This window comes from Brienomyrus brachyistius, chromosome 7 (assembly GCF_023856365.1).
Source record: "Brienomyrus brachyistius isolate T26 chromosome 7, BBRACH_0.4, whole genome shotgun sequence".
Taxonomy (NCBI): domain Eukaryota; kingdom Metazoa; phylum Chordata; class Actinopteri; order Osteoglossiformes; family Mormyridae; genus Brienomyrus; species Brienomyrus brachyistius.
Genome location: NC_064539.1, coordinates 8,125,990 through 8,147,031, shown reverse-complemented (window position 1 = coordinate 8,147,031; position 21,042 = coordinate 8,125,990). Strand labels below are relative to the sequence as shown.

Genomic DNA, 21,042 nt, shown 5'->3' with positions numbered 1-21,042 from the left:
GGGTGAAAATAAGGTGCCTTAAACAGAATGTAAAAGTGTTCCGTGGAGGTCTTTTATGATCGTTAAAATTATCATAAATGTATGAGTGAAGTTAAATATGAAAAATGCTTTGGTTCTGTTGATTTATGCATTTAGTTATGGAAAAAGGGAAATTATTAGGGCTGCCACTATTGTGACTATTTTTGAATTAATCTATCAACTATTTATTGACTGGTTAACCTAAATGATTAATTTCCCTCCAGAAAATGAAATTGACCAAGCTAATTTTATTTTGACAACACACTGTATGTGAGCTGTATGTATTAAATTCGGTTAGCGGTGCATGACACATGCTACTGTTTTGGTGAATTGTGAAAGCGATAAGCACTGAAGTGGCGGCGAAGAAAGGGACAGGTCAGCAACATCAACAACATCATCTTGTAAAAGAGGAGATATTGTGGACAAACAAGGTAAAAAGGTGGCAGTACTTTTTGTACGTTAAAGTCAGACTTTTTTTGGTACATAGTTTTCATTTTTATTTCAGTTCACAATTTTTTTGTAAATTAGTATCCATTTAATTTGTTTAAGTTTCATTTTAAATTTTGCTCATTAATACTCACACTGGCACCGTCACTCAATGTAGAATAACCTCAGGTATTTGCCTGAATGTTTTCTCAAACACTTATTCAGTGGAGATTCTAAGGTAGCAGGCGGACACCTTTATGGTTTTAAGAATGAGTATATTTAGCAGCAACAAGGGCATCCAGAGCTATACTCTCAAAACACGGTGGTTTTGCCTTTTTTGGCGGTCCATCGTCCAGAATAGCGCCTGTCTGTTTTCTCTCCAGGCAGAACCGCAAATCGCTACTGCCGCTGTGATGTGCCCCTGTCAATGTCATGTACTACGTCGACTACGACAGTCCTAAAAAATACAACAGATTTTTTTTTCTCAAGGCATGACAATAATCATTAAGAATTGGCCCCAGCTGACATGGTGTAGCTCAGATTTGGCCCTTCACAGGAAGTCGGTGTCCAGGCCTGTATTATCTAATCGTTGCTGCAGAGTGTTTGCGTTTTGCATGTTAGCAGTCTGCAGTCGAGTGTCTGCCTGTAGACGCCCACCTTCTGATGACTGCAGCCGCATCCTGGCTCTTACCTCCGCATGCTGCCATGCTGCGGTCGGCATTCCCCAGCCATCCTCCCTCGCGGCCTTTGCTCCGCGTAGAGCTGTGGTTTCGTGTCTCGCTCATGAGTTTGTTTAAAAGCTTTACCGCAAGCGGATTTCGCTCGCTGATATGACGCCGCGTCGCATCGCTGGCTCTGACACGACTCGGCATGATCTCCCCGCCTGCCCCGAAATACCAGGGGCCCCTGTCAACGTTCTGCTCCAGCTAGGCTGTAAAATGAGTGTTGGTCTGTACTGAAAAACAGAAGAGCATCTCCTACGACTGAAGACCAACCCTAAATGATGAAATGAGGCAGAGGACTAACGTAGATGCTGAAGGATGCTGGCGTTAACCTCAAAGCTAGTCAATAGCTGTAACTAGTAAAGATAATTTGCTTTGATTCTTGCGGTGTGTTCAACTGCGGGACGCCACTGGAAACCTGCTGCATGAATGAAAACATGCGTGTCTCCTTCAGAAATGCATCGGTGGTTCAGTCAGTAGCACTGTAGCCTCACACCTGGAGTTACATATCCAGTTTAATTCCTACCCCCTGCATACTGTTTGGAGTTGGCGTGCTATCCACTGGATTCTGGTTGACATGTCTTCCTGTGTGCCCGTGTCAGCGTGTGCCCCGTGACGGACTGGCATCCTGCCTCGCTTCCCCTGAAAGACTCGCAGCCTGTGCTGGATGGGCAGTTATAGGAAATGGTGCTTAATTTTTTACAGTGAAGTTTTCATACCTTGAGGTGCTGCTGTTCCTTATTCTGTGGCCTTGTGTGTTTCCGCCACTGGCCGCCTTTAAAATACTTAAAATTCCTGTTTCCGATGGCACTGGTCTTATCAGGATGCTCTGCTGAATCCCTGATTTAAAGATTAATTTATGGGATTCAAATGAAAATGCATATCATTTAATTTAATACCTTGCAACCAATTGGGGTGAAATTAAGGCCAAGCACTGGGGAAATGTCCAGTCTTATGCGGGAGAGTGTTATCTGAAGTGTTGGTCGTAAGCACCGTTATTGAATTGAAATGGTCATTTGTGTGTCTCGACCCTCTGGTCTTTGAGTGTTTTCCTTGTGGGACTAAACCACATATCCTCCTGAGGGTTTGGGATCGGTGTGTTGGTTATGGGGCCAGGAAGGTACAAAAAAGGACCCACGGACATTTCAGGAGTGTTGCTGTGTTTGCGGAATTACCCAGTGCCCCCCCCCTACCCCCCCGGCTTCATCGGGATTTTAATCATTGGCTGCTACCCCAGTCCAGCTCTGAAAGTGATCTAATTGATTCTTATTTTGTTGCTCCCTGTAAATCCTTGGTGGGACCTGGAAGTGAATCCGGTACGTTGTGGACAGGTGTCGCTGTTAAACGTGTAAATGATGTGGTCACGTTGTGGTCTCAGCATCTCTCCCCTTCTGTAGCCGACTAATATTACTTTGAAATTCATCTGGTGCAGCTTAGATTAAGAACATTTTTGTGGCAGTGGTTCTTTCCCAGTCAGAAATAGCTTGGAATGAGGTTTCATTCCAGATTTCATGGAACGAGCACATTGTGCTTCTGATTTATGGACATGTTCATATTCGCATGGCTGAAATGCGACGAGCGAGAACCAGTGTTGACTGACTGGCCTGGTATCTCCAGTGCAATGTGATATATAACACATGACTCTCTTGGAGCAGACCATGGTTTAATTGCTGTCTGTTAGATCCCCCCCCCCCCGCTCCCCCCAGTCTCGATTTCCTGTCTGGCTTTGGTCATTAATCCAGGTCTTGTCAGGCTTTTCTTTAGAACTCGATTGTAGGTCTGTGATTGAGTTGTTTTGTCCTCTCTGTCTTTTCCTTGTATCCAAGAACTGACCTCACTTTCTGGATGAACGTCATTGAGCGTGAGGACGGCGTAATGCCTCTCTCCTCAGAGTGATGTATACACGCGCTTCTCAAGTCCCCTAAACTGTCATTTGTTGCTCTCCAGCTCCACCCCCAGTCTGAGTAAATTTTTTGTGTGAAATAAGTGGTGGAAGCTCAATATACTACAAAGAAAAGCAGTTTGATCACATTTTCTAAATATAGTTTGTTCACTCTGTCTGACTTCGGTTGAAATTAGAGAGCGAACTGGAGCCGTGGGACTCTGGCAGACTGCTCTCAGAAACTTTCATTTTTAAAAGAACCCGGTTTGCCGTATAAATCTGAGAATATTCAGCCCCAGTCGACACTCCCATTGTTCAGTCCAGGATCCCTTCTCATGAAATGGCTGCGAGCTTCCTCCCTCTTGCTCTTCTATTGGGAACAGCAGAGCAGCCTACTGAGCATGCCCAGTGAAGCCTATGTCAGAGAATCCACTGGATTGATCATGTGACCGGAGTTGGGGCTGTGCATGTGTTGGAAGCTGGATGTAAGTGTGGAGCTTCTCTCTCTCTCTCTCTCTCTCTCTCTCTCTCTCTCTCTCTCATCTATCCATCCATCCATCCCCCCATTAACAGAATTCCACAGAATTATTCTGGCATTGTCTGGATGCTGGAAGGAACGTGGCCCAGAATTAATGATCTCCATTTCTGTCTGTAGTTTTCGGTGTGTGCCTCACAGTGCAGCTTGGCATTCGTCTTCACTTGCTTGCTTTGTCCGTGATGGTTGATGAGGCTGATGTTACCGCCATTTTCTACACTCCCAAACGTTTCCCTCCCCCGGTAGAGGAGCTTCTGCATTCGGTTGTTGGTTTGTGGGCGATTCGGGGTTTACGCAGCACATCAGGGACTGAGAGACATTTTGAAGGCGTTTAGGAAAGTTGGCCAGAAGAACGTCTGTGTTCTACAAGGTGTGTGTCCATTCCGTGCTGGGGGGGCGGACGGGTGCGGCCCTGTAGTTTTGGTGCTGGAAGGTACTGACCCAAACACCTGCCGAGTTCCTGCATCATTAGGCTCTCAAAGTGGAACCCAGCCCTCCTTTTATTAGCGGGGAGGATAGAACCGGTTCCAAAGGCTGGTTGTATGCAGATGATCTCTGTGGGTGGAGAATGATGAACAAGCATGCAACGTAAGAGCGCAGCGGTGTAATCGGGTGTGCCTGTGGAACCCTTGAGAGGCCATTTTAGGCTAAAGTACAAGGACTTTGGATTACGTATCTTTGTGTATTTGCAGAGCATGTTGGGTTAAATCATCAAAGCTTGTCCTTGCTTGGAGTGTCGGTGGAGCTGCTCCCGAGTGGCTGTGTCTGTGCTGCAGCGGTAGCAGTAGCAGTCTGGGGCTCCGCTACTGTTTACCGTCTGGCGGGGCGCGCAATCCTTGCACCTACCCGTTAGTGGCCCCCTGCGATGGGTGACTGAGGAACCACGCATGCTGGAAAAGGACAAACCGCTTCTTGGGCTCTTAGGAGTGCAGGATTAAGAGCTTTGTGGGGGGAAGAGTAAGGGTGATTTTTATTTATTTTGTTTCTTTTCAATTTATTTATTTTGCCAGTTTTAAAAAATCTGGTTTTACTCTGCAAACATGATGCGGACAGACATGAGCTCAGTTACACGAAGACACGACGTGTCCCCAAACGACCTCTTTTTTTTGGGGGGGTTTACAGGAGGTTAAAAACATCAGGGTTTTCCCAGAAGCCAGCCCCCGCCCCCTCTGAAAAATGGTCTTTTGGTCACAAATGCCCAAAAACTGCACATTATTGGTCAAAACCGGCATGTTGATGGGATCCAGTCAGACCTGCGGCGAAGACGAGCTGTGTGGTACTGGATGCGCTTTGATTTCTCTCCAGATGGGAAAACTGCAAAGGTTATATTTATTTTTGGCCAAGAGGTGGAGGGGGATGTAGTTACCGAGGTTAAAGGGGGTATTGAGAGCTTAGAAGTACTGCAGAACAATGCTGGCTTTGCTGACAAAGAAAATGAATATATTACACGGAGAAAAGCCTTATTTTCAGAGAGCTGATGATCTCTGCTGCTCCAAAATGGCGTAAAAGGATCCCTACTGAGCATGCGCCAGACTCTTCTGCTTCAAATGTATGTCGTCATGCTTTCTGTTGAGGCCTGTTTTTGGTCTTTCCCAGGCTGGCTTACGTGGCCTCTAGGCTGGAGACGGAACGGAAACGGTGTCGCAGCTAAATATCATTTAGCGTTGCAGTGCCAGACCTTAAGATTCATGCATCCTCTGCCTGGTTGCCGATACATTGCATCTGTTACCCTTTAAATAGCAGATCTATATTAAAGATCATCACTCTAGCCATCGTAGGGCTGTACAGCAGCTATCGCTTGACCGGGAAAATATTGATGCCTCAGCACAATGAAGTACTTCGTCTTACTGAAGAACCTGTTCTATCAGCGTGGAAGGAGTAGTTACTTCTCAGAAGTCGACAGGACAAGCTTAAATGCCGAGGGGGTAGCTTTGGATATGACCGGTAGCGATGGGCTCCTTCCGATATTTTTTCTTTTCCTTTATGAACATGGGGACAGTTTAGAAATGGAATATATAGAAACATGAAAAAATGTTATAAACTACGAAGGAAATTGCAGGTTTATTATCAGTGACGTTCCGAGCCAAGATCGGAATCGGACCCGATCCGGGCATTTTTTAATTGATCGATATCGGCTGCCACGGCCCCATCTATTGCGTTTCCTCGCATCCAGTCAATTTACGTCACTTGCACCGGTTGGAAGGTTCTGTCACACGCTGTAGTGAGCCTGAGGCACGTGGCCCGAAACTACAAACTCGCGATGTCAGCCTCGTGGAAATTTTTTTAACTGGAAACTTGAAGTAGCCCAGCGGCTACTTGCAGTGTTTACAATGCCATTTGTAGCAACAAGTTGGAAGTAGCAACAGAGTTAGAATTAATATAAGAAATCTAATTAGGTACTTGCAGAAACACCATAATGAAGAATACTGCGAAATCACAACCTCCTGTATGCGTCTGTATTTTAAAATATTTATTAAAAGATCAGATTGGGACTCTGAATCGGCAGACAAATATTGAATGGATTGGATCGGGGTGCTCAAAGTGAATTGGGACATCCCTATGTACGATAGTTACATTAATGTCACAGTAAAATGACATTTCAACATCAATAGATGTCAATGAACAGTAACGGTGCAAAGAATGAAATTGTGTAGTGACTGCTCAGAAACCGGCCCATCAAGCTCGTTTGGGGAGAACTTATAATAGTAGTAATAATAATAATAATAATAATAATAAATTTTATTTATAACGCCCTTTACATCACAAGAGACAAAATAAACAGTTTAAAAGTAAACAATTAGCTACTAAATTATAACTCATAGCTTACTGTTAAAATCTTATCTAGCTCCGATTTTAAAGGAACCCAGGGTTTTAGCTTGCGCTACACTAGCAGGAAGACTATTCCATACTCTAACTACACGCTGTGTAAAGAAGTGCTTCCTCAAATTCGTTTTAAAATGAATTTCCACTTATGGCTGCGAGTTCTAGTATTTAAACTAATATTGAAATAGCCATTTGGCTGAACAGCATCCAGACTTGTTAGTATCTTATACACCTGGATCATGTCCCCCATAGCATAGCAGTCAGCAAACGGGACCTTTGTCGAGGGTTAAAGTTCAAGGGCCAGGCGCAGGCCTGCTTGTGAAACCTCTGTCAAGTTTTCTTTTGGCTAGTTGCAATCGTTAGTTTTGTAGAGAGTAGCAAATGATTTACTTTGTTTTGCAAGCAATTGTATGAGACTAGGAGAGCAGGGTTGGTTGGCTCTGTGTACCTGTTGTTATTTTTGTTGATGGACACGTCTGTGTTGGACATTGTCCTCATACTTCCGCATGACCTGGAGGGTTGTTCTCAGTGTCCAGCTGTATGCATCTGGGTGCTCTGGGTAAAGCCTTACCTAAAGATCCCGGTGGATTAGGCAGGGAGGGACATACCTGGTGCTGATAGAAGCTTGGGGTCCTGACGCACCTTTCAGCTGACCTGTGACGTCAGAGCTGATGTCAGTCGGATTTCCTCCTAATGGACGGGTTTCCTCTTTCCCGTCAAGCACGACAGCGAAACGTGTGAGGGTGTAACTTGGATCTGTCCTGCAACAGATATTTTTGAGGGGAAACCAACTCAAAGTGGAAATGAAAAAACCTACAGTGCATTTCAGTGTCTTGCTGTGAGTGGTTTTGTTTGGCCAGAAGACGTCTTTTCTTTTAGGTCGCCCTCTGCTGGTGAGACATGCCCCCCCCCCCCCCCATTCTGCCAATTGTAGGCTATGTTTCCTTTTGAATTGGGTGTAAAATTTTCAAAATACTCATGGCAAATTAATGTAATTACTTCTGACACTAATGTGTAGCATAAATCTGTCTTTTTTTCCCCCTTCAAATCTGCATGTCAGTTTTTATTTTGTCTTGCATAAAATAAGCAATTCATTAGCCAGTATAATCTACAAGGAGCTCCATCTTTTGTTGGGATGCGTGTACTGTAATCAGTCTTAGGGGCTCCTGTAATGTGTTCTGTTAACGTGTCCGTCGTGCTTGGCTTGGCAGGACTAATGGTTCAGTTCCTGGACGCCTGTTTCCTCTTAGGCTCAGTCTTGATAAAAGCTCCTGGTAAGATGCATAGGAGCTGAAGGATTCCTCTTCAAGGAGCCTTGCCTACTGGTCCTCGAGCTCGGCAGATCGAGGCCTCGATCGTAGGGCGCCCTCATACCTTGCTCGTCCTGAAATGGCTGCTCGCATTCACCAGCACGGAGCAGCAGCGGCAGAGGGAGGGAGGGAGGGGGGGGGGAGAGAATAAACAGCCACTGAAATTCGAACTCACTGAGCATGCTCGGTCTGAAACTGCGCGAAAGGAACCAACAGAGGGAGCCGGTGGGTCACATGACCGGAGCTGGGTGAATGTGCATGCGGGGAGGAGAAGGGAAGAGGAACAATCTGTTCGAGACTCCTTCTCTCCTTTCTCTTCAATGGAAGCCATCAAGGGAAAGGTACGATTGAGCCTAGTAGACCGATTTTACTTAAGGCTAGAGGCCTGATTTACCTTTTCGAAGCATCTGTCTCCTTCCTTTGAGATGTATTGACTCATTTTTTTGGTGTTTTGCTTTATAATCTTATTTGTTACTTTTCAGGTTTAATCCATTAAATGACATTTGAATTAGAGCATTTTTTTTTTTCTTTTTTGGATCGTAGCTCTGAGAGTCGTCTCTGGGCTCCAGACTGCAGGTTAGTGCACATGTCTTAGCATAACACCTCTAATCAAGGCCTTGCTTCTTCTGCAAAGAGAAACCAGGTAGCGCCGCTCGTGCCGGTGGTCCGGGGATGTTAGAGGCGGCTCCGATGCCTCGTTCGGGGGCTTTTCTGAGGTTCCTGATCACCTCGACCTTTGTTTGTCTTTAATTAAAGCAAGGATGTCAGAAACTGCAGCAAAAATGGCTATTCCCGTGGCTTCCAGGGGGGGGAGCTGTACCAGTTAGGGCTGTATTGCATTCAGTCGACGTGTTTAAACCTCGGCCCTGCTTTAGGATTAAGACCAGGAGTAGAGAGCAGTGGCTCAGGGGGAGGTGTCATCACCATGTGGTTCAAGCCAAGACCACATCATCTTCACCTTGACTTTCCCACCAAAACTTGCAGCACCTTCCTCAAAACCCAGGCCCAGCTCTGTGGATACCAGGCGGCCCTTACTTACCCTGTCGTCCTTCAATCCTGACATGCCAGGTCCTCCACAGTTAGGAGGGCATGAAGAAATGGAAGAAAATCATGAGCGCTCGCAAACAAATGGACCGGGATGGAGCTTGAAGAGCGTGATCGAATCAGAACACGGACCCATACCGCAGGGAACTTCCAGCCATATTGATGGAGGATTGGGGCAAACAAAAATCATGCAATTATCAGTTTCTCTTACATTCTGCAGTCCTTTTAGGCCATAAAAGTCTTCTGTCCTGGAAGGGGAGAGTCAGTTGTTGATAGGTGTTATACCCTTAGTGTGAGAAACATCATTTATTCCGCTATTTGCTTGATGAGCCTTTGATGGAATCATGCAGCTTTCGGTGCTTTTCTTAGTGTTTCTGGTGTCATCGAATCGAAGGGAGAAAAGTAGGAGGAATCCTTCCGCAGGACACTAAAACCTTCCTGGGGGCAGTATGTGGGGCGGGGGGGGGGCATTGCTCAGTGTCCAGTTGGTGGGTCTCGCTTTTGAACGCTCTGTAAGATCTAAGGCGTCTTGATGTATCCTGTGAGGTAAGAGGCTATAGCTTGTAGCCTGCAAAACGGATAAATGATTTTTTTTTTGGCCAGCCGGTGGCAATAATGGCATTTCTAAAGCTTGATGACTGAAATCCGCTTTTAGGCCTTGAGGGAGAGATATGACAGACAGGTACTTTGCACGGACCTGGTAGACCGTTACCGCAAATTGTTAGTGGACCTAGTTTTTTGTTTCCAGTTTTTTTTTAGATTGATGGACTCCTGGTTTTTAGTAATGCTAGATGTGGACTGGATGTGCAGTGGATGTGGAGTGGATTCACAGCGGAGGGTGAAAGATTTTAATGGTCTGTGGCATCTATAACATAGTTTTTTGTGCTTTTTTTAATTAATCTTTTTGTTTTTGATGAATTTGTTTTGTGGGGAGTTTGTTTACATATTTTGTCTTCTGGATTCTGTTCAACTGTCCTGCCTCAAACCCTTTGTTACTGACATTACACCGTGGGGCTTCTCTGTATTCTGTATGTTTTCTTCATATCAGACTGTAGGCTTTGGAATGCACCATTAATCTGTGGAATAAGAAAATGGGGGGGGGGGGGACATTGATTGGGTTACTTACCCTCTTGAAAACACTTGCAGAATTGATCAGCCTTCTACGGACCGGGCATTGAGGCTGGATGGCTCCTACTCTGCCTGCTAATCCGTGGCGTTCTGCTGCTCTGAACACTGCTGTGCTGAGCTTTGGTGTTCGGTCTGTGGGCTCATCACCGCCGCTGGTGGTGTTGGGCTCTTTGTACTGAAATTGATTTTATACTTGTATTCAACACCAATTTCGCTCGTGTAAGGTCCCCCCCCCCCCCCCCCCACACACACACACACACACACTTTCATACATGGATCTGCTGAGTCTCTTCTCACTCGGCTCTGTACAGAAAGGGGACCAGGAATGCGATGACACCTTTTAATTTGCATTCGCGGGTCCTGCTGCAAAACCCCATTGCGAAAGTTTGCGTCTGACAGACCAGGCATTCTGCGCCTTCACCTGAGAGGCCATAAACCGGTTAATTTAACGGTATGCCTCTATACCGCCAATGTGCCAATGCTACAATCGCAGGAAACGTCTTAAAATAGGTAATCCAGTGCCCTGGGGCACAAAATAAGCTTGTAATGGATTGTTTGGATATAAGAAGGTTTCTCTCTAGGCTCTAGGCTTACGGCTAGCATGTACGCTGACAGTCTGAATAAAATTCGGGATCAGCTTGGACGTCGACGTTCACGTGAGAGGTGAACATGGTATGATTTTTAAAATTGGTTATTAAGAGTTTAGATCCTTGCAGGTACTTGTGGGTATTATGTTTTTTGTTATACTTGTTATAGTTTATTAGAATAACATTGGTAGCTGCTCTTTTCTCCCTGTCTGGCTTGGTTAAATTGATTACGGTTGCTTAGCATAAGCTCTGTTTAAGCTACCCCATCGCCACCCTTATTCCCCTCCCCCCACGTTGAACAGCATGCCGTCTGCGTGTTAGTGAATGGTCACAAAATGGCCTCCCTTCCCCTTTACTGAGCATGCTCCTGCGGGCTGCCTCTAGGGGGAGGGCTTGGGCACACGGAAGACATGCTTACGTTCGTGTCCCCAGGACTACAGCTGGAGAGCGCTCCCTCCTTTTACGTTGCTTTTCTTTTTAGCCTCTTTCAGGCCCCACTGCTGTCTGGGATCCATGTTTCTGTTGCCTGTGCTCTTGGAGCCACACTGAATCCATGCTTGCCCTCTTTTGAAGGACAAGCTTACTCACTGCTGGCCAGACTAGCTGATCTTAGCTGTATGTGTTTACGCTCTGATTCCAGATGTTTCCATGGTCGATGTCAGGGCACTCCCTGCATGCCTGTGCGTTTGCCCGCAGAGCGGGCGTCCTGCGTTGCCGGAAAGGGTGCGGTGAGCTGCCGGCGGTGGCTTGCACCCCCCCCCCCCCCCCCCCGACAAGAATGGCATCCCGAAAGCTCGTCCCCTGGAGGCTGACCTGAGAGTTTCAGAATAGGACGTCTTGTCCAGGACTGAATAAAGATGCTGTACCCTGGAATCCATTGGTCTGCAGCGGCAAAGAGAACTACTCCAGAATGTTCTCTGGTCCCCAGTGGTTCATTTTTATTTATTTTTTTTGTCCAACCAGGGCCAACCAGTTGAGTTTTTTGAATTCAGGTGCAACATCACGTACAGCAACTACATAAAAACTATGCCGTTTTAAAATAGTTTTAAAACTTTTATATTCTTTATGTGCATATCGTCAGGGGTTGGGTCATGTTAATGCAATATACAAGGTTTCTTCACTACGTTAGATATTTAAACCCCCCCCACAAGAACTGGTGCCACTACTGGGAACAGTCTCTCGTCTCTGAAGGGGGTGGGGGATTATGTAACAGTTGTGAAGAGCGTGCATTTATAAATAGCTAGTCAGAGTCAAAATGAAGGGTGTTCTCACTGGATTACCTCTGGGAAGCCAGTTAACCAGCGGGGTGTCTGTGGGCTGGCGGAGGCTGTAACTGGTAGCGGTAACCAATGATCTTACAGTGTCAGCTGTGGCTGCATGTAGCGGAGTCACGGGTCTGATCGGGCGACACCGGTCCGAATGGCAGATCCCTAGGGCGGCTGCTGTTGCCAAGGAAATGCCCGTCAACAAAAACCATCTTTAAGCTAAATGGTGAGGTTAATATAATTTCACCCCTAATGACCCAGGGGGCGCTGTGGGGGGAATCTTCGCATGCTACAATGCATGTTCCTCTTCTGTGGAGTAGCACAGGGTTGATGGACTGGTCCGTGTGCTCATGAGACGGTGATTTCATGTAGAACTTTGGGATTTAAACAGCACTGATGGGAATATGTAGGACATGCAAGCTGCCATCTACTCTTATTGTGAGTGGGGGGTGGGGGACTTTTACTGTGAAGCAGCTTCTCCGTCTGGCAAGCCTGCTTTTGTCATGGGAGCCATTTGCAAACAGACGCTGTAGATGGCGCTATTGATGGAACCCTAGCCTGACGTAACCCCTTTCCAAAGCTATTCATGATGAACTGGTGGTGGATTTTATTTTTCGCTTCTGTGTTTTACTGTATCATGTTGTGTTTTTTTTTTGTTGTTTTTTGTCCCTCCCTTTCCATGTTCCTTCTCTAAGATGAAGGTACTGTTAGCGTCTGAATCCACCTAAGTGTAGGTGCTCACAGGACCTCCGTGTCCATAGAGGCGGTGTTTAGTCACCAGCTCGCAATCTCGCCTGTCTGTCATTCATTTCATACGGCTAATTTCCTCACCTGAGACGCTTGGTTTTTATACTTTTAATCTTTTAACCTGTTCGTACTGCCGGTGGAGCTATAGTTTGCAATATTTAGTACCAGTATGTGTCACCAGGAGGCATCAAGGGCAGCCAGGTAGAGTTGTGGTATGTGTGGGTGCAGGAATTGGCAAAGCTAGCAAAGTCATGGGCAGTCCTGACGTAGCAGCGGGCGTTTCCAGGACGGATGGCAGCCCTTAAAGGCCAATCTCCTGGTGGCCGCCTCATCCCTTCCACCTCCCTCTCTGTCTGTCTTTATCGGTTTCAAGATCAACCATGTTGACAGGCACAGCCCATGTGAGATTAATGCTATGCGGTCATCAGTGTTTTGATGTGGTGCTTTGATAGTAAATTCCAGAAGATGAGGAGAATTGCAGAACGAGTCTGGTTTTCTTGCACTTTATCCTGCTTTTACTTGAGTAGGGCAGTAGTTCAGTGGAGGATTGAAGTGTTGATGTGTTTCTGTTGTGCTGTAGCATGTGTGTGTGTGTGGGGGGGTGAAGTTACATAGATCACATTTGGGGACCAAAATGTGGTAAAACTTTATTTCTTTTAGGGACATTTTTCAGGTCCCAATTTGGATAACCTTGTATTGAGAAACAAAAACACCAAAAGACTTGCATTTTGTTTGGTTACTTATAGTTATGGTTAGGGCTGGGTGGGGGTCAAGGGTGTCATGGTTTTTCTCATCGAAATGAAGGGAAGGTCGCCATTAAGATAGGCATGTCTACATAAAATAGATTTTTTAAAAATTTTTTTGGATTCTGCAAAATTTCTCTGTAGTTCAGCTGGATTAGTATTCAGATGCTGTGCACTCCTTTTGGATTTTTTGTGACAACTATGGCTGGAACACCTTTTAAGGTGTATGCGTTGCAGCCCTCACTGAACCTGGGGGGGCCGTTTTCCTGCTGTGTGGAAAGGCGGCGTTCATTCTTAGTGCCAGAGCCAGAAGGCCGAGTGGGTGGCTTGCATTTGTGGCCCGGAATGCGGCAGTGTGGTCCTTTGTCATCCGTCGTCATCCTTGTATCATGCCTGTTCCACTTGTCCTTATTCAATGCAGATTCACTGCTGGAACTCAAGAACTTATAAATACAGGTAAAGTTGGCACTGTCGTCTCGGTCTCCGACTTTCCTTCAGTTTGCCTTCATTTGTGTTCCCTTACTCCTGTTCAATTTGCTTTCCTGCTTTCTGTAAAAGGCCAGTGATCTGGCAGCAGCAGGCCTGAGATGGGGAATGACGGCCTTTGCTAGGATTCTGTTCCTTTCCCTGCCTAAGAATGCTGATAAGATTAATCTGATACGAAGGCCTCTGCTTTTCAGTCGTCATGCTTGTTTCTGTCAGACGTCTCCTGAGGCTGGACTCCTGTTTCAGGGGAATGAAAATGTGTGGCGCTTTCAAAAGTGTGTGTGTGTGTGTGTGTGTGTGTGAGAGAGAGACTATCTTGCATTTCTGCCTGCTTAAAAATCCCTAGTATCATCATTGGCTTGTTTAGCCATTTGTTGGACGCACTGAATGACAAACACTTATAACAGAATGAGGGTTAATGCACTTGTTTGTCCTGTTCCTCTCAAACTGGAATCCAAAGCTCTTCATCTTCCCGAACTTCCTTTTGTTGCAGAAAGTTCCTTTGATGCAGTCATTGGCTCTCTGTGGCTCGACGCATGACGACAAGTCATTGTCCCCCTCGGTATGACCTGTGTCAGACTGGCAGAAATTCTTAGCGACAAATGAAGAAATTCATAACTCAATAGCTTTATCTCTAGCTCCCTCCTTTGGTAGAAAACAAGAAGAGCATAGAGTGAATATGGTAAAAGACCCATCCAACTGAGCTGTAACTGTAGTAGTTTCTACTAGCAAGGAGTATATCTAGAGCTGTTATGCATTTCAAAGCTTTTTAAACCAGGTGACCAGATCGTTTATTGGTTTCAGCAACAAGTTCAGACTCTGCTTGATCTTTACGCTTAACTTATTGTAGGCTACATGGGTTTGTGTTTTGATTATAGTGATTCTCAATGGAAATAAGTGATGCGTCCCTGAGCTGAAGAGGATCACAGCTGTCCATTTGGAAATGAATCCAATGCATTTTATGTCTGGGTCGTTTTTGTGTGTTTTGACTAAGACTCCGAGTTGAACTCCTGTTTCCTCCATTCCCGAAACTCCTCGCTTTCCTGGCCCTGACTGTGCCCCAGTAAATGGGTGGGGGGTTTCAGAATATGTCCATCCCACAACACACGCTTGAATCACCCCAAAAGTTGACGTTCCACATTCCTCTCAGCCCTCAGGTTTGGCCAAGGCCGCCCTAGGGAGGGGTGATTCCATGAAGACTGATGTGATGAAGGAAGCTCTTTGCATTAAAGAGGGGGGTGAGTAAGAGGCAAAACCCTCCCCCCGTCCCCTTAGCCGTTATCGTCCCACGCCATACCTTATTCAGCAGGTTGCATGACTTGAGTCATGTGGGAATTTCTTGGTAGTTATGATTTATTTTTCTCTGTCTCTTCAGGTAACGATGACGTGGCAGTGGACAAGAGAGGACATGCCCCCAAGAACGAGAAGGAGGTGAACGGGATCTGTGAACGGCTGGAGCTTGGAAAGGGCCAGCAAAGCTCTGGGCCCCATCTCCCTCAGGACAGCAAGGCAGGGAGGCAGTCGGAGTGTGGCCCGCGGGCGCGCATCAGCGAGAACGGGCTACCGGAAAACGAGGCGCCCCACGGCTCCGTAACTGGTAGCAACGGCTTCGTCCTGGGCAAGCAGCAGCCAGAAGGGGGCACCCCACACAGGACTAGTGGGTCACCCGTAGGTGGCGCTTTAGTGGGACACGCCGCTAAAACACTGCCCCCGTCCTCAGCACGGGCCAGGAATGTGGGATCCGTAAAGACTGATGGAGGTGCGGGGATGGGTGCGGCCACAGACGGCCGGGCGGAGTCAGAGACTAAAAATGGCACGAGCCAGGACCCTCCGCCAGTGACTATACACCGGGCTCGCAAAACCATGGCTAGACCAGCCTCCAACCAGCCAACACTAAAGGTAACGTCAGTCAGCATCATGCACACGAAGCATTTCTGACGTGCTGACGTGTCCGATCGATCAACAAAAACACTTTCATTCCTGATGATTTTCTAACGTTACGGTAATGATGCTGGTAACTGGAATGAAACAAGTAGACTTGACGGTATTGGGCTTGGCCGATATTAAGATTTTCATACCGTTAAACCATCCAAACCGCTGTATGTGGTATTGTGGCCGGACTTTCAAAAGCAACGTTATTCTTGTATTGTGAAGTCTTGGTGATAAAATTTGCTGTGTGGGCAGTAAGTTTCACCAAATACTGTCACCAAGATTACATAATGGCACGGTACACCCAAAATACCACAGTATACTGTAATACCTCCCATACCTAGGAAGTGTATATTGGGGGTGCAGTGGAACACAAAATTCACGGTTTGTAACGAACTGTGGTTTTGGATTCGTGGTTCGACGCAATTTTGGTTCAGCAGGGAAAACATGGAGAAACTAATTTGCAGAGGTGGTTTCTGCCTTGCTCCAGTCGTACAATTACTTGGATGATTTTGTCTTAATTAAGTTAGCACGTTGGATGTGTTTCCAGCAACATATAAGAGTTCAATATAACAGCCTTGGTCTTGTCATCTACACTTTCTCCATTACTGGTGTAATTTAGTGGGAAACCAAAATGTTACAAAACCACCGATTATGACTGGCATTAGCTGTAAAAAAGCTCACAGCCACAATTAGCATAATATTTTCCGTGTTGAGCATGTTCTTGTAAATTTAGGTTCCGCCTGTGTCAATAAATGTATTCATGTTTCATTGTCCCCACTGAACCGAAACTGATGTACCAAAGGGTACACAATGAATATGTGTACCGTTAAAGCCGTTTATAAAGAAGGCAATGCTGCTGTTTTGACCCATTGATGTTGGTATCAAATTTATTGGGCACCATGCTGTTCAGTCTGACCATCCATATCATCATCATCAAAGATCCAATGGTATCAAGCAAAATATGCTACTCGCCATGGGTTTTGATTGGGTCCGGACAGGGAAGCTTGGAAGGATGTGAGTTTGTAACCTGAAAAGGTGCTTGTTCGAATCCCAAAGAGGGATGCAGCACCATTGAAAAGTAAATGCATCTTGATGTCTATGTGAGTAAAAGTCATTAGTCTCCTTGGTAAAACCAACACATGAGCTTCTAAATGTAAATCTTTGTTTTAAAGTGGTATAGTAACATTATGTCATGGCAGGATTCACTGTTAAATCAACACACTTTCACCTGCTGACGTTGCTTAAAAACAGTCATCGCTTTAAAGGGTTTACTGCAGTGTTTTCTTCTATGCATTAGCCGTCTTCACTGAGGTAACCACTGCAAAGAGTGGTTCACAGTTGTGTATGTGGACATGGTTCTCTGGTGAAACCACGTACTTCGCACATGTGCACGTGTCTTATTATTATGATGATTTTCCCAGCACATGTACCACTGCAGTGAGGTTTGTGCTAGTTTCTCTGTGTTTTGCAAATTGCGAACCAACTCATCAGGTCGCCAACTTTGGTCAGCTGGCTGCAGTGAGATTTTCGAGAAGCCTGCACACGCATGCACACACACTTTCATGTATGTGACGGTTTTATTACCTTGTACGTAGTCTGTAGGGTTTTCAGACTACCCCAGCGCTCATCACAAGCCTCCATGTTGGCATTTAAAATGGACGCTAGCGAATGGATCATGAGCAGTGCATCGAGAGCGGCATGGATTTGGAGAGCAGCAAACGTTCGTCCACAGAGACGACGACATCAGACATATAGTGGACTGGTCCGCTAGTACCCATGCGGAGACGCATGAACCAGCCCTAAGAGTTACATAACTAGCAGCCAAAACCAGCCCTACTACAAAATTTTAAATGCCGGTCATGGAAACAGAAAAATCACCCAAACATTTGATGTGGCCTCTTAAGGCCATTTTTGTCATCAGATACAAAACTATAAGAAAAATTTACTTGTGTGATTTATATATGAGCATAAACAATGAAAATAGGATTGCAAGAACTGTGATACGAACATTAATGATCTCATGCTCAGTTCCAGAAGACAGAACTGCGATATCCTCTCCCAACCCAATACCACAGGTGTAGCCTGGTGAGCTCTCAGTTAAGCTACTAATGTCACAAGACTCCTTTTCATTTTCACGGTTACAACACTATAATACATGTAAAATAAGAAATTTTGCTATTTAAAGTTAGGGAAATATTTTGAAAATATACATTGCACCTATTGTCTTCCACCTGTGTGTCACGTGACTCTCTTGATCCAATCATGCTCGGGTGGTCATGCCTGCGGTAAAAGCAAGGCTAGTTTCATTAGCTAAAGCGGAATGATAATTCCGAGATGGTAGAGCACCCACCCACGCACATTCAGGTCAGCGGTGTGGGAACGTTTCCTTTATCCATTGGGGTACAGAGACGGCAGCCGTGTTCTAAACAAAATGCACACAATTTGTCATAACTGCAAGCGCATATCAGAAGACATCAACTGAACATGGGTTGCAGTGGCATATGAAAGATTAATAAAACCCAGAAAGTTTTGTTGTGCACCTGTCATATCTCCCCCCCCCCCCCCCCAAAAAAAAAAAAAAAAGTGAGTTGTGAATTCAAAAATTGAAGTCGTGGTTGAGCTGTGTATTTAGTTACATCCCTAATTTTATGTAAAGACTGTGTCCCAAGTTACAACTTATCACAACTTGCACATACAACCAATTTTTTTTTTTATTTGTTATTATTTTTAAAGCAAATTTATGTAAATACATGGTGGGAAAGTACTGTACTGTACGGCAGTGGGACCTTCCCAGCCCCACATATCTCCCAGTCGCATTCTCACACCTGAAACTCAGTGTGACTTTGTCCTGTTCTTCTCTCATACGTCTGTTTCGACATATAACCTTCCCGTCGGAACGTAATCCAGTCTTTTAGTTGGGGGCGGTTTCGATATTCAAGTCTTTTCCAATTTGGCATTTGAGTTTCTTTGTTACCCAAACCAACATGACAGGAAACTGTGAACCTAAGACCCCCTCTGTTTAACCTTGCAAAAAATATAACACTTAATCCGTGGGTGTAATAATCAAAACCAGCCAATACAACCCCCCCCCCCCCCCAAAGCTCAACCCAAAGTTTTTGCCTTCCACTAATCAACTTTAAGTAACTAACCTGTAGCATGTTGAACAGCAGTGCTAACCAAACCAGTACTGATGCATGAAAAATCAGCAGCATTCATAGGGATAATTTTAATATAATGCAAATGCTTCCACCTATATCTTTGGTTCATTTCTGTCGCTTCTCTTATACATATTTCCTCTGTCTTGCTGCCCAAACGTTGCATCCTGCCACGCACTAAAACCTTTAAATGCTTGCGTTTGTTTAAATCTTTATTTGCGAGTTGCTCTTTTATGATGGGAAAGTGTTTTAATCTCCCAGTTTCTCTTAAAGGCACTTTAAACTATGTGTAGTGAAGTATTTTCTCTGTCCTCTAGCTTCTAAACAGGGAATCTCAAGAACCAAATGGCGCAAAAGATGAGACTCGGAGTGGATTGGAGGCAGGGAGCCCTCCAGCAGCCGTACCCCCTCAACCTCAGCTACCTCAGGGCCAAAGCGACGCATCGGCACCCCCCAGCAAGCCTCAGCCCGGTCAGACCCCAGTTGGACCACCTCTCCTCCGAAAACCCCCCACTTTGGGTCCTACATTCCTACAGTTTTCCTTCAGTCTTCCTTGCTTGAGTTGCTCTCTGCAAAAATTACCTGGTTTGAAGAGCTGATTCGGGTCCTGGGCCCGTGCTCAGTACTTGCGATTTGCCGTCATGTCAGACATAACTAGCTGTATTAGTTCTAGGGGTGAATTAATGTGTCTCAAATCAGTAGATCTCTGAGATGGAGGCAAAGTGAATGACAATAACTAATCAGATTGTGAGGAACTGTTTGTTTTTTTAGAGAGCAATTGAAGTTTGTTTTGTGTTGAAGTTGAAATAGGGAAACGTCTTTATTCTTTCACACTGAAAGTAAAGTTTGGGTGTGCCAAATGGTTTGTTGTGCGTTTGTGTCGTAGAGGTGATATATTCCTTCACAAACCTTAAGCAGCTCATTTACTTACCATGTATGGAAGGAAGCGTCTTGGTGCTGAAGGTTAACAGAGCAGATTCTTCAGCTGGCTGTACTTAACTGTTCCCCGAGGGTTCCTTCTCCACGCGAGGCGGAGACCCCTCAGTCACTTAACTGCACCCTCACCACCCTGCTGTCCCAGCAGCCACCGGCGTCTCCCGGAAAAAGAAGAGGAAGATGGGGATGTACAGTCTCGTTCCCAAGAAGAAAACCAAAGTACTGAAGCAGCGCTCCGTGCTGGATCTTTTCAAGGACCTGTCACGGAAGGCCATTCAGGCCCAGGTCAGACTGCGCTCGACCACACCGCGGTTTGGCTGCCTCTGCGGGTTCACAGGAAGTTCCTGCGAGTTTATGCTACACCGGTCCTGGGGCTTTTCCAGTATTGTCTTAAGAGCAAATGTGCGGCTTGAAGGAGCTATAATCACCTTTCATTCAGATGATGGCTTCATGATGATTAGTCTGGGTAAAGATTATCGGGAGGTGTGTGACATGCGAGATTATTGCGTCTGTGTGAACTTACCCCATGCAGAACACTTGTTCGTCATCGATTTTAAAGGGTCCAAATATTAGTTCTTGGGTTTGCGCCATTATTAATGTGACGGAGGCTTCTGTTGTGTCAGCTGAGTCATAGTTAACCTGCCGCCTGCACCCAGCAGCAGAAAGGGCTCCGAGTGAATGGCGAGAGCGTGGAAGACGACTCTGAAGAGGAGTCTGAGGACGGCGAGGATTCCGAGGAAGAGGACGAGCAGGTCGGCGACGAGGCTGCCGCTGTTCCCCGAGAGGAGCCGAGAGCTCCCGACGCTGCTCTTCAGCTCGGTCTACCCGGAGCAAAAGCCGCAGGCTCCTCCTCTGAGGGTTCTGGGCCGGTAGGACATGAAGCTCCGACGGTATATACTGCAAACGAGATTCCGTCTCTCATACTGTTTCTGTGTACACTAGTTTATGAATGAAACACACTGTGCAATGCAAATTATGGATATCATGATGGATAACCACCAAGTGCATTAATAGACTGAACACGTTCTGAGCCACGTTAATGTATCAATAACACTGATTTTCAATCATAACTCTGAACAAAGGGCCAGCTTGTAAGGGAGCAGGAATCTGAGGAATCTGGTGACGACGAAGGAGAGGAGGAGGGCAACGACTCGGACCTGGTAATATTTCACCCAATCTGCTTTTAATACAGACCCACCCGTGATCAGAAGGTTACTGGTTCTAATCCCATGGTTGGCAGAGTAATTTCAGCATTGGGCTCCTGAGCAAGGCCCTTAGCCCTTGATTCCTCCAGGGACTGTCT

The 21,042-nt window shown here is 45.8% G+C and overlaps 1 protein-coding gene across 10 annotated transcripts in view; it reads left to right on the top strand.

Moving 5' to 3' along the window:
* Window positions 1-21,042, top strand: part of ehmt1b (euchromatic histone-lysine N-methyltransferase 1b) — a 38,583-nt gene that overhangs the window by 3,705 nt on the left and 13,836 nt on the right. The window contains exons 1-8 of one of the 10 annotated variants that reach the window (XM_049019822.1): window positions 7,917-8,057; window positions 8,260-8,292; window positions 14,867-14,954; window positions 15,092-15,615; window positions 19,121-19,274; window positions 19,885-20,024; window positions 20,396-20,629; window positions 20,822-20,899. In XM_049019822.1, the coding sequence (XP_048875779.1) occupies window positions 14,909-14,954; window positions 15,092-15,615; window positions 19,121-19,274; window positions 19,885-20,024; window positions 20,396-20,629; window positions 20,822-20,899 (1,176 nt within the window). In that variant the 5' untranslated portion in view covers window positions 7,917-8,057; window positions 8,260-8,292; window positions 14,867-14,908. Of the gene's footprint in view, window positions 1-7,897; window positions 8,058-8,259; window positions 8,293-11,649; window positions 11,967-13,495; window positions 13,687-14,206; window positions 14,279-14,866; window positions 14,955-15,091; window positions 15,616-19,120; window positions 19,275-19,884; window positions 20,025-20,395; window positions 20,630-20,821; window positions 20,900-21,042 lie in introns of those variants that run through there. The other 9 variants (XM_049019820.1, XM_049019821.1, XM_049019823.1 and 6 more) reach the window with 9 other exon arrangements.